At 43.6% G+C, this 11,866-nt stretch overlaps 1 protein-coding gene, 1 long non-coding RNA gene and 2 other non-coding genes across 8 annotated transcripts in view; 3 read left to right on the top strand and 1 right to left on the bottom strand.

Moving 5' to 3' along the window:
- ACAA2 (acetyl-CoA acyltransferase 2) overlaps positions 1-6,883 on the bottom strand; it is a 49,068-nt gene extending 42,185 nt beyond the window's left edge. For 2 of the 5 annotated variants that reach the window (XM_087869832.1, XM_087869833.1), the window contains exons 1-2: positions 6,535-6,877; positions 923-1,089 (exon numbers count right to left, since the gene is read on the bottom strand). In XM_087869832.1, coding sequence (XP_087725958.1) covers positions 923-1,089; positions 6,535-6,550 — 183 coding nt within the window. In that variant the 5' untranslated portion in view covers positions 6,551-6,877. Of the gene's footprint in view, positions 1-922; positions 1,090-6,534 lie in introns of all 5 variants that reach the window. The other 3 variants (XM_045790046.2, XM_045790049.2, XM_045790047.2) reach the window with 3 other exon arrangements.
- A 157-nt stretch (positions 6,884-7,040) lies between these two features.
- On the top strand, positions 7,041-11,268 carry LOC123787382 (uncharacterized). Its single transcript, XR_006778190.2, has 3 exons — positions 7,041-7,629; positions 9,996-10,094; positions 10,636-11,268. It is a non-coding gene; the product is annotated as an uncharacterized LOC123787382 (long non-coding RNA).
- LOC123787590 (small Cajal body-specific RNA 17) lies at positions 7,194-7,335 on the top strand. Its single transcript, XR_006778290.1, has one exon.
- Positions 7,388-7,470, top strand: LOC123787588 (small Cajal body-specific RNA 18). The gene has a single exon (XR_006778288.1).
- Positions 11,269-11,866: the final 598 nt, after the last annotated feature.

Genomic DNA, 11,866 nt, shown 5'->3' with positions numbered 1-11,866 from the left:
TATCTGTCCTTACTTGTGAGCTTCTCCATAGTGTGCCGATGCCTTGCATTTTTGAGCATACTTTGATATTCTGTGATTGAGAGCTCATTTCGAAAGCAGAAAAGGACAAAAAATATTAAAGCAAAGAAAAATGTCACTGAAAAAAAAATGAAGCCCTTTAGATTCCACTACAAACAAAATCAGTTCCTGGTAGAAGCAAAATCTGAGTCACGGCTCTGGAACTTGGGGGGTGGAAACAACTGCACACCCCTTTCTGAGCCTTCTCCCTGCCCCAGGAGCTGAGCACTTGGGGGACGGGGTGGCAGCAGCCTCCAGTCTTCTCAGCCCGCCTCTCCTAGTATGGAACAACCACTTTCTGAGCCAGCCGAACAGTGACAGGGCCCCAGTACTCGCAGTGGCAACGCACTCCACGTTGAGCCTATTTCAAGAGCTGGGAGAAAGAAGGGAGCTCCCACTTATTGGCCACACTTCAAAGGAATACACAGCTTTCATTATCTGCAAATGAATGATCTATTTTGTCAACCTTAACATAGCAAGATAGAAGGTAAAGAAACTTATTTCCCATAACAAATACTGACCATGCTCCTACTGTTTAAGAAATTATAGGAGATGTGTTATATTGACTGGGTTTTCTACCCTCCTTAGTTGGTACACAGAGAGAACCAATTAACTTGAAAAAAAGTCAAGGAAATGAATCTAATGTTAAGAAGCAATGAAATATAACCCCAATGGGACAGATATAGCTTCCAGATTATATGTGGCTTTGAATTATGTATGCCATTGCTTCTAGAGTCACAGGATTACTGAAATCATAAATACCTTTAACCATTATTAACGAATTCACATTAAGACATATTAAAGAAATTACCTTCTTAATAACATAAAGCACCAAGAACGAATACCTCCCTTCTGCCCTACTAACCTGTATGACATTGCCTACAATGACACTGTCAATGGTCTCAGGTGAGACCTTGCCTGCAGACAAAGCAGCCCTGGCAGCAAATTCAGTCAAGTCGGTCGCCGTGAAGTCTTTCAGAAGACCTCCATATGCTCCAAAGGGTGTTCGCTTAGCCGCAACAATGAACACACCTATTGTAATGAAGAGAGACTTGTAAGCAGTGACAGATTAGTGTCCCTAACATGCTTTAAATAATCTCACTATGTAACCTAGTATTAGGTACTATTTTCAATTAGAACTCAGACAATTTTTGTCACATAATAATATGTGGAACAAGTTATGCTCACAAAAGCAGTCTTTTTTTATTTTTTAAGATTTTATTTATTTGACAGAGAGAGACAGCAAGAGAGGGAACACAAGCAAGGGGAGTGGGAGAGGGAGAAGCAGGCTCCCCGCCGAGCAGGGAGCCTGATGCAGGGCTCGATCCCAGGACTCTGGGATCATGACCTGAGCCGAAGGCAGATGCTTAACGACTGAACCACCCAGGCGCCCCCAAAAGCAGTCTTTTAATGAAGGGGTATTAGTCTGAGCTATACACTGGCCCCAGAAACTACATGCTGCAATGTAAATCCATCTTGCTAGAAAACATTCTCGTCCTCAGGTGATTTACAATGCTAGAAATGTTTGTTTAAAACTAAAATGCTAGGACACCTGGGTCTCTCTCTCTCTCCCTCTGCCCCTCCCCCTGCTTATGCTCTCTCCCTCTAAATTTTTAAAATCTTAAAAAAAACCCAAACATTAAAAAATAAAAGAATGTTACTCCTAACATATACAACTATAATTTAGAACAGATCCAATTAATTTTTATGAATATTCAGATATTTACAAGACCATAAAAATATTATTTCAGTGCATTATAGATGTTTTGTTCTGATAGATGGGTTATTCTGTGCCACTATACCTTCCTCAGTTTTTGCAAATGTCCTCTAAACCTCTTTGATGAATAGTTTACCTATTTTTATATTGGTATTTTATTTCATTTTTCTTTCCCCTTCCCATGTCCTCTTCCTAATTTCATTACAGCCTCTGTGTGGTCATGGCTCCTATCTGATCAACTCTCCTGCAAATAATAATGACTACTGGAAGGCCTTGGAGAATGAACAAAACTAGGCAGATATGGAGGAGATATGGAAGAAGGGAACAGTACTGGGTGAGTGTCCAATTTATTTATAGCCTCTGACTTGAAGGCAAACAGTTCACACTACGTGAATGGCTAGAACACAGAAAACTCAGTCTTACTGGCTTGAAAACTTAAGAGAACTGAGTTCATGGCAACCACAGCCACTGGTAAATGAGAATGAATCTGCGAAAGGAAAGGACCACAGGCAGGAGCCCAAATCATATAATACGAACTCTGCCTAAATATCTGGCTGACCCTTTAACCATGCACCTACAAACACCTTAGCTAAGGCTAACAGAACTGAACTTCGATTTGAGCTGTCGCCCTCTACAGGGGAGACAGAGTTTAAACCAACTGAGTTCAGCCAAATTAACTGCCTGCAAAAATAAATAGCCAACCAAACAATCAATAAATTAACATGCTCTGGAAGAACACAACAGAATTCGGGCTCTACAATGTTTCACATGCAACATCCATGCTACAATCCAAAATTGATGCACATATGAAGAAACAATATTATTCATTTTTTTTTAATTTTTAAAATTTTTTAATATGATTCATTCTTAAGAGAAAAGACAATCAACAGCGACCAACTCCAAGATGACCCAAATGTTAGAATTAGCAGACAAGGATTTTAAAAGCAGTTATCTATTGTAAATACATCTATTGTAAATATGCTTATAATAAAGGTTACGCCATCTCAGCAAAGAAACAAACTTTAAAAAATATCAGGGGCGCCTGGGTGGCACAGTGGTTAAGCATCTGCCTTCGGCTCAGGGCGTGATCCCGGCGTTGTGGGATCGAGCCCCACGTCAGGCTCCTCAGCTATGAGCCTGCTTCTTCCTCTCCCACTCCCCCTGCTTGTGTTCCCTCTCTCGCTGGCTGTTTCTATCTCTGTCAAAGAAAAGAAAAGAAAAAAAGAAAAGAAAAGAAAAGAAAAGAAAAGAAAAGAAAAGAAAAGAAAGAGAGAGAGAAAGAAAGAAAGAAAGAAAGAAAGAAAGAAAGAAAGAAAGAAAAAAACAAACTGTAAAAAAAATCAAAATGGAAATTCTAAAACTGAAAGATATCTGAAATAAAAAATCCACTGAATGGGCTTAACAGAAGAATGAAAATGAAAGATTCAGTGACTAAACATAGGCACACGGAAATTTTATGATCTGAAGAGAGAAAAAAAAGAAAACAAGAAAGAGAACCTCAAAGTCTGACAAAGGAACAAAGGTAACTCAATGGAGAGAGGGCAGTCTTTTCAGCAAATGGTGCTGGAACAACTGGACATCCACATGCAAAAACTAATTAATTAAAAAATAAAATCTAGACACAGACCTTAAACCTTTCACAACAATTAACTCAAAATGGCTCATAGACTTAAATGTAAAATGCAAAACTATAAAACTTCTACAAGATAATACAGGATAAAGTCTAGGTGACCATGGGCTTGGTGGTAACTTTTTAGATTCAACACCAAAGGTCTGATCCATGAAAAAAAAATGTGGTAAGGTCAATGTCATTAAAATGAAAAACTTCTACTCTGCAAAAGACACATTAAAGGAAATGAAAAGAACAAGTCACAAACTGAGACAGAATATTTAAAAAACACTTATTTGATTAATGACTGATATGCAATATACACAAATGATGTGGTTTTGGAATACAGGTGATGCGTGGCCCGGAGCCAACGACCAAGAAAGAATTCTTGAGATGTCTTTGGTGCAAAATGGTGGCTTATTAAAGCATGGGGATAGGACCCGTGGGCAGAAAGAGCTGCTGCGCCGGGATCTTGAGGAGTGGCTGATTATATACTCAGGAGTTGGGGAAGTAAGGAAAAGGGAGGTTTCCAAAGAACTTTTTTTTTTTTTTTAAGGTTCTATTTATTTATTTGAGAGAGAGAATGAGAAAGCATGAGAGGGGGGAGGGTCAGACGGAGAAGAAGACTTGCTGTGGAGCAGGGAGCCCGATGTGGGATTGGATCCTGGGACTCCAGGATCATGGCCTGAGCCGAAAGCGGAATGAGCCACCCAGGTGCCCCTCAAAAGAAATTTTCATATGCTAAAGAGGGTCGACCTACAAGATACCTACAAGATACCAGAAGCCTGGCCATTGTCAAGTTAAGGTTGCTTCCCCCTCTAGTGAGGTAGCAACATGAAGACAGTTGGGAGATTCCTGGAAGATGTCACACAGGTCCCGCCCAGGAGTGGGGGGGGAGGGGTTTTGCAGGGTGTCAGCTTCTGCTTTGTCTTCAGCCTGCCTTCTGCTCCCTCATTACAAATATATCTTAAAATTCAACAAAAGAAAATCAACAACCCAGTTAAAAAGTGGGTAAAAAATCTTAACAGACACCTCATGAAAGATGACATAAAGATGGCAAACAGCCCTTTGAAAATATACAACATCCTAAGTCATTAGGGACATACAAAATGAGATACCACTACACAACTATTAGAATGGCTAAAATCCAAAACACCAACGCCCCCAAATGCTGGTGAGGATGCAGACAAAAGAAACTCTTTCACTGCTGCTGAGAATGCAAAAGACAAGGACTTTGCAAAACAGTTTGGCTGTTTCTTATAAAACCAGAACAAAACCGACCCTACCCATATGATCTAGCAATCGCTGTTCCTATGTATTTATACAAATGAGTTGAAGAGTTATATCCACACAACCTACACACGAATGTTTACAGCAGTTGTATTCATAACTGCCAAAACTTGTAAGAAACCAAGATGTCATTCAGTAGGTGAATGGATGTGGCACATCCATATAATAGGACATCATTCAGCAATAAAATGAGCTGTCAAGTCACGAAAACACCAGGAGGAAGCTTAAATGCACACTGTTAAGTGAAAGAAGCCAATCTTAAAGGGCTACAGACTGTATGATTCCAACTATATGCCACTGGGAAAAGGCAAAACTATGGAGACAGTATAAAGGTCGGTGGTTGCCAAGGGACTTGGCAAAGATGTGCTGATGTGACAGCATAGACAAAACCTCCCACTAGAACGCCAGACAGGAACACTGCCTTCCCGGAGGTCCCAGTTAGGTTAAATATTAACTCACTTAATTAGAGCAACTACAGACAGCAACCAGAACAAATTAAGGAAAACCGCTGCTGATGAGGTTTTGGGACACTGGTGAGGTGAGATGGGGTGGAGCCTGGAGCTGACGACCAAGAAAAAATTCTTAAGATGCCTTTGGGGCAAAATGGTGGTTTATTAAAGCACGGGGACAGGACCCGTGGGCAGAAGGAGCTGCACCAGGGTCATGAGGCGGGGCCCATTATATACCCTCAAGTTGGGAGGGGGTTCGGGATAGCGTTATAAGTCTCTAAGGAATTTTGGAAGCAAGGTTTCCAGGACCTTGAGGGGGTAGCTATTGTTGGGAAAAGGTCATTTATTACCGTGTAATAAAACCTTAGTCATGACACACTTCGGATGTATATCAGTGGGCCATATGCTTGGGGGATGATTGCCAACACGTATCTTGGGGGGGTTAGAGATAAAGGAAGTCTCCCAAGGAATTTTTATGTTAAAGTGGACTTACAGGATCCTGGGGGGGGGGGGCTCAGCCTAGGATTGCCTTTTGCCCTTAGCAAAGTATTAATATTGAGGCAGTTAAGTCCCTAGAGGAATGTCACTCTGCCTGTTTCAAGGACTTGTCAATGGACTGGAGGCAGTAAGGAAACGTAGTAATTTTTCTCCTCCCTTTGTTTCCCACATCACTGCTACAGCATCCATCTCAGTTTCTAGATTAAAGTAGCTAGGCAGGCACGCCTAGGTGTCTTGAAAGATACACAGACATTCCCAAAAAAGCCAAATAACGGTAAAAGCACTATTCCTTGGGTGCAACCACCTTGTACAGGGATGCTAATAAAAAACTGGGGGATCGGTTCTTGTTCCTTAAACTTAAAATTCCACCGATTGTGACCATCTGTTCGGTGAAGGGAGTTTACACACTTTTTTTTTTTAAGTTACTAACCCTAGAATTTATATACTAGTGTGACTGCAGTTTCCTGGAGTCAACTTAAAGTAGTGAAAGGGAATGAGCAGGTCTTCCAACAGAATGCCACCACGCATGTGGTGGAACAGGCCACTGGGGCGGAAGTTCCCCGGAGACCCTGAAAGACCGTCAATTCCTCCCCCACAAACTTCGGCATCCCGGACCTGTGCAGAGGCGGGGGACTCTTCTGCGAAGCAGCCCTCCTCCCCAGGCCCCCCGGTGCTTCCGGCGCCGCCAGTCTGCCTAACAGCTGAAAAGAACGGGGCGGGGGGTGGGGTGGTCTGCGCGAAGAAGGGTAATGACCTTCAAGGTCGGAAGCAAATCTTGGTCTCTACCCTCAGCTGGAAACTGCACCAAAATCGCTGTCGCTAGTGCCCTACAAGTATGTTTTCTCCTTGACCCGACAATCCTTCCGGGTTGGGCTTTTATCAAGCCCCCTACACATGACCCCAGCGACGCTCACCTCGGAGCAGGGCCATGGCTGCAGCGCGAAACGACGCAGGACTTCCACTCCAGCGATGAGGAAGGGCGCCTACCCAACTCCAGGCCTTAAAGCTGGGGGCGGCGCCCCGCGAGGCCCCGCCCCCGCCCTTTCACCCACTTTCCGACCTCTCCTCTGGCTGGTCCGAGCTCATCGCCCCCTCGGCCAGACGCGGCCTTCCGCGTGCCTTCACCTGGGAACCACAAAGTCCGCCAACAGCCGGGCCCTGCAGAAGAGAGCGTTCCCTGCCAGCGCATTTCTTCCTCACGCTTTACCTCTCTTTTCCAAAGCGAGACCATGACTTGACCCCACCCTGTCCATCCTGTCCCTGGCCTCTACAACCCGCCCCCCGCCCCGTAATCCCGCCTCGAATGTTCCCTTCATCCCAAGGCAGCCCTCCCGGGGCTGGCGGGGAGGGGGCGCGGGCGAGGGGGCTGGCGCGGGGGCCGGAAGTCCGGGAGGCCGGGCGCGGAGGACGGCGCGAGGGGATTGGCTGCGCCTCTGCCGCGGGCTGCGGGGTGCGGCTGCGCGGAGGGGCAGAGGCCCAGGCCGCTGGGCCTGAGAGGGGCGCCGGGACTTGGTGCGGGTTGCGGGTGGGGATGGGCGTCCGAGGGATGTAGCGAGTGTCGGGGGACAGGGAGTCCCCGAGTCCCCAGTGTAGCCCCCAGATGAGCTCGCAGTATTTTCCTTATATGATCGGGCCCCGTTGCTGGCGGCGCCGCTGGCCCGGAGCCTGAGAGGATTATAAAAACGTTTCAGGTGAAGTGTGGCTGGGGACCGGGGCGGGGAGATGAGGGAGAGTTAGGGAGGCCTCTGCCGCTGGAACTGTGAGCCCTGGTCGATGATGACATGACCACTGCGCAATCTGAGTTCTGGGAACCAGGTGATGGAGTGTGTGCTGAGCACGGGCTGAGACCGGGCGAGCAGGAGAGCCGCAGAGCCGGGGCGCGGGGACGCGGGGCGGGGCGGGTTTCTGTGCCTAGGAGGCTGCGGTGGATCGCCTGGAGGTTTCTGTGAACCCTCAGGGCTTGCCTGCCCTGGACTCTTGCTTTCAGGCTCCTGTAGCCTTCTTGCAAGGTATCCATCATTTTTATTATGAAAACATTTTAACATACAGAGAACTGGAAGCGTTTCTGCAGTGAACACCCATACATCCACCACCTGTATTCTGCAGTAGTGAACATTTTGCCATATTTGCCATGTCACATCTGTCCTTCTAACAACAAACCACTTTATTTTTCTAATGCAGACCTTAATACGGTAGTCTCCCCCGCCCAATGGGGGGAGGGGAGGGAGACATGGTCCCAGACCCCTAGGCAGTGCCTGAAACCAGATAGTACCAAGCCCTAAGTTTTTTTTCCTTTATGTACATACCTATGATAAAGTTTATGATTTAGGGACAGTATGAGATTAACAGCAATAATAAGACATAATATCCTGTAGTAAAAGTTACCCGACGGGCACCTGGGTTGCTCAGTCTAGTTAGGCCTCTAACTCATGATTTTGGCTCAGGTCATGATCTCCTGTTGGTGAGATGGGGCCCTGGTTCAGGCTCCCACCTGGGGGTGGAGCCTGCTTAAGGTTCTCTTTCTCTCTCCCCTTCAGCCCCTCCTCCCTCGTTTTCTCTTTCTCTCAAAAAAAAAAGTTATGTGAATGTGGTCTTTATTTTTTTTTTTAAGATTTTATTTATTTGAGAGAAAGCAGGAGCACAAGCTGGAGGAGGGGCAGAGGGAGAAGCAGACTCCCCGCTGAGCATGACCTGAGCCAAAGGCAAATGCTTAACCGAGTCACCCAGGTGCCCCCAATCTTTAAAATCTTAACTCTGGGAACACTTGGCTTGGGTTCTGTTAGATGTCAATATTTATTTATGGTTTTTCTTAAAATTTCCATGTAGTCAAATGTGCAAATCTTTGTTTTTTTTTAATTTTATTTGTTAGCACAGCAGGTGCAGCAGCAGAGGCAGAGGGAGAAGCAGGCTCCCCACTGAGCAAGGAGCCCAATGCGGAACCCAATCCCAGGACCCTGGGATCACAACCCGAGCCAAAGGCAGACACTTAACCCACTGAGCCACCCAGGTGTCCCAAATGTGCAAATCTGAAATTGGTTGAATTTCACAAGTGTATACACTCTTATAAGCCATACTACCATCAGCAATAAAACTATAATTAAAACATGTCCACCATCACAAAAAAATCACTTTATTTCCCCTTCCCACCCTCTACCTCCCTGTCTCCCATTGTTCTGTTTTTCTCACCATCTACTGCAGTTTGACCCTCAGATTTATTCCTTTTCTCCTGTTACTTTAAATTGAATGAATGTAGGAAACGATAGCTGACTGAATACATAGGCAAGCTCTGAGGGTTATAAACTTTTAAAAAAATGTAAAGTACGTTCCCACAACAAGTGTGTATAGCCAATAGAATTCTGACTGAGATCAAAGCTTCTCACCAACCAGATGATTTTTTTCACCTGCATCTTCTGGATAATGAACAGGGAGTGATAATAAAAGCTACCGTTTTTTGGATACAGTGTACCCAGCATTGTGCCAGGCACTTACATATAGTTTTATAACTTTTATACCCAGGTGATATAATAATTATATAAAATGGAATAATATACAATTCCTATACATTGGACAAATCCTAACTGAGGGACAGTCTACAACCCCATGAGATAGATGGGTTTTTTTTCCCTCTCTCATTTTATAAATGATGAAGCTTAGGCCCAGAGAAACCAAAGAACTTGCGAAGGCCTCCAATCTAGAAAATTGCTGAACTAGAATTTTGAACCCTTGATTCTCAAATGCCCAAGGCCTGTTGTCTTCAGGACTTACAGGATGTGGAATATAGTAGTGGGGGTAGAGAAGCCAACAGGTATCATTAGCTAAGGTCTCTTACACAAAACGAAAGGAGGTGAATGTTAAGTGAATCTTCCTTGGAGGAAGAAATAAAAGTATTTGGGAAGAAATCCTGTTAAGGATGACTTTCTATATTTTCTAGTATACAGTGGCTTAGGTTCTGAAGGTTTGTTTGCTTTTTTCTGCAGGGCAGGGTATGTGTGGGAGATAAAGTGGTTTCAGGTAGGTGGAGAGGTGAGGCACTGTGTCAGTATTAAATGTTCACCTTTTCCCAGGGTTCCTACAGGAAATGATTTGAGTATTTTTTCAATCCTCTCAAGGACAATACAGAGCGAGTACCGTTCTAGGTGTAGAAGTTGTTATTACATTGCATATAATGGAAACCTTGGGGCATTGGACTTGATTTGGGTTTGACAGCTAGTAACTCAGTTCTAGTATTTTTTTGCCGTTATAGTTCCTGAGTTAAAGGCTTATTTTTCCTTTAGGGCTAATTATCAACTGGGGTGCTTTTGGCAGCAAATAACAGAAGACTTGACCTAAAATGGCTTAAACATTAAGGATTTTTTTTTATTGTTTCACATAACAGGAAGCCTCCAAGTATTACCATGTCATCGAGCATCCAGGCTTTTGGTTGCTACAGCTGTAGGCATCATGTCTGCACCAAACCATGTTCAGATGGGGGAAGGTGAGTATTTATTGATGTGGTTTGGAGTGGTGGGGTGGTGGAATTCAGAGCCCACGGCCAAGAAAGCATCCTTGAGATGTCTTTGGTGCAAAATGTGGTTTTATTAAAGCATGAGGACAGGACCCATGGGCAGAAAAAGCTGCACTGGGGTTGTAAGAAGTGACTGTATATATAATTTTCTATCCTGTGGAGGGGAGGGTGATGTTAGGGCTCCATGAAATTGAGTCTATAGGTTTCTGGAGATGGCTTTTTTCTTGTAAATCATTCAGACAGTTGCAAAATGTTGGAGACTCGTGTCCTGCAGGACTGTGATCTCTATCATTTAACCGTTTGTTTTTCCCTTTTCTTTGCTGGAAAGCAGCCAGGCGTGCCTGGGGAATGTCCCATATAGGGGTGTGGAGGGGTGTCCCTCCCTCATCATTTGTTTTATCTCTTTATCAAGAAGCAACATCTTTCTCTTCTGTTTCGTTGGCCAGAATTGAGTTGTATGCCCATGACCTAGCTGCAAAAGTGGCTGGAAAAAATTTTCTGTCTTTTTCAGTTTCTATCTTGGAAAGCAGGCTCTGCCAGTAAGGATGAAAGCTGGAGAAAAGGCTGTTGAGTCGGCGGCCATCAGTGCCAGGCACAACGGCCTTTATAAACAATTACACAGACTGTCACGTAACCTACACTCTCTCATATTGCATACTGACATCTCTAAATTGCTTCGATGAACTTGGACTTGTCTATCTTCGCTCATAATTGAGAAATTGGAGCTCTGGCCTTTTGTACTACCTGTCAATCAAAAGTTCTACTCTAGCGGTGTCCTCTCATTGGATGAACGGCACTGTGCAATTGCTCAGATTTACTACGAAATTCAATGTTGATATTAATTTAAAACAAGTAGCAAATAGAAAAATTAAAATGCTGCTCATTGGGTATAGTGCCTAGCACACAGGAGGTACTCAATAATTATTTGTGGCATTAAGCAATGCTACTCATAAAATTAAAGCCAAAATAGAATTGTTTTGGTGAGCCAAAACATGTATTTTATCTCAAGTTGGCGCTTAATGAACTTAAGCCAAACTGTGTGTTTTGTAATGGAGAAAATAAAAACCAGAAAGAGAATGTAAAGTGAATTATGCCGAAAAGTGAGATACAGGGGTGGAGGAAATAAACAGATCTTTAAAAGTTATGGAGTTTTTCAGACTCTTAACTCTAGGGAACAAACTGAGGGTTGCTGGAGGAGAAGTGGGTGGGGGATGGGGAACATGGGTGATGGGCATTAAGGAGGGCACTTGATGTAATGAGCACTGGGTGTTATATGCAACTGATGAATCACTAAACTCTCTGAAATTAAAAAAATAGTAATAAAATCTTACAGTTGAAGTCTAAAAAGAAAAAAAAGATATGCCACCCTCCAAACATGCCAAAAAATAAATATAAAAAAATAAAAGTTACGGGTTTTTCATTAAAACTTTCTTATAGTTCAAATGCAGAGAAAATTCTTTGTACAACTAGTGATTAGGGATATAGTGTCCTTTAATAAGAGAAGGAAGGTTCTATTCAATTTGCCTTCCACATATTTATTAAGATTCCATCACTAAGTATCACAATCTCCCACCTGATACCCTGCAAATCACTGGCAGCAAGTCCCTCCAAATTTACTAAGTTTTCTCTAATTAGAAATGTCACTAAAATGGGTGGATCCTAAAACCATTTGCTAAAGGTTTACACATATAAAAACATGTTAATATATGTAAAGACATTTTACATAGTCTCAGTATCACAAA

The sequence above is a fragment of the Ursus americanus genome, chromosome 19, assembly GCF_024610735.1.
Source record: "Ursus americanus isolate L20-20 chromosome 19, mUrsAme1.1.p, whole genome shotgun sequence".
Classification (NCBI taxonomy): Eukaryota; Metazoa; Chordata; class Mammalia; order Carnivora; family Ursidae; genus Ursus; species Ursus americanus.
The sequence above is the reverse complement of the archived record's forward strand: the minus strand, read 5'-3'. Positions and strand labels throughout refer to the sequence as shown.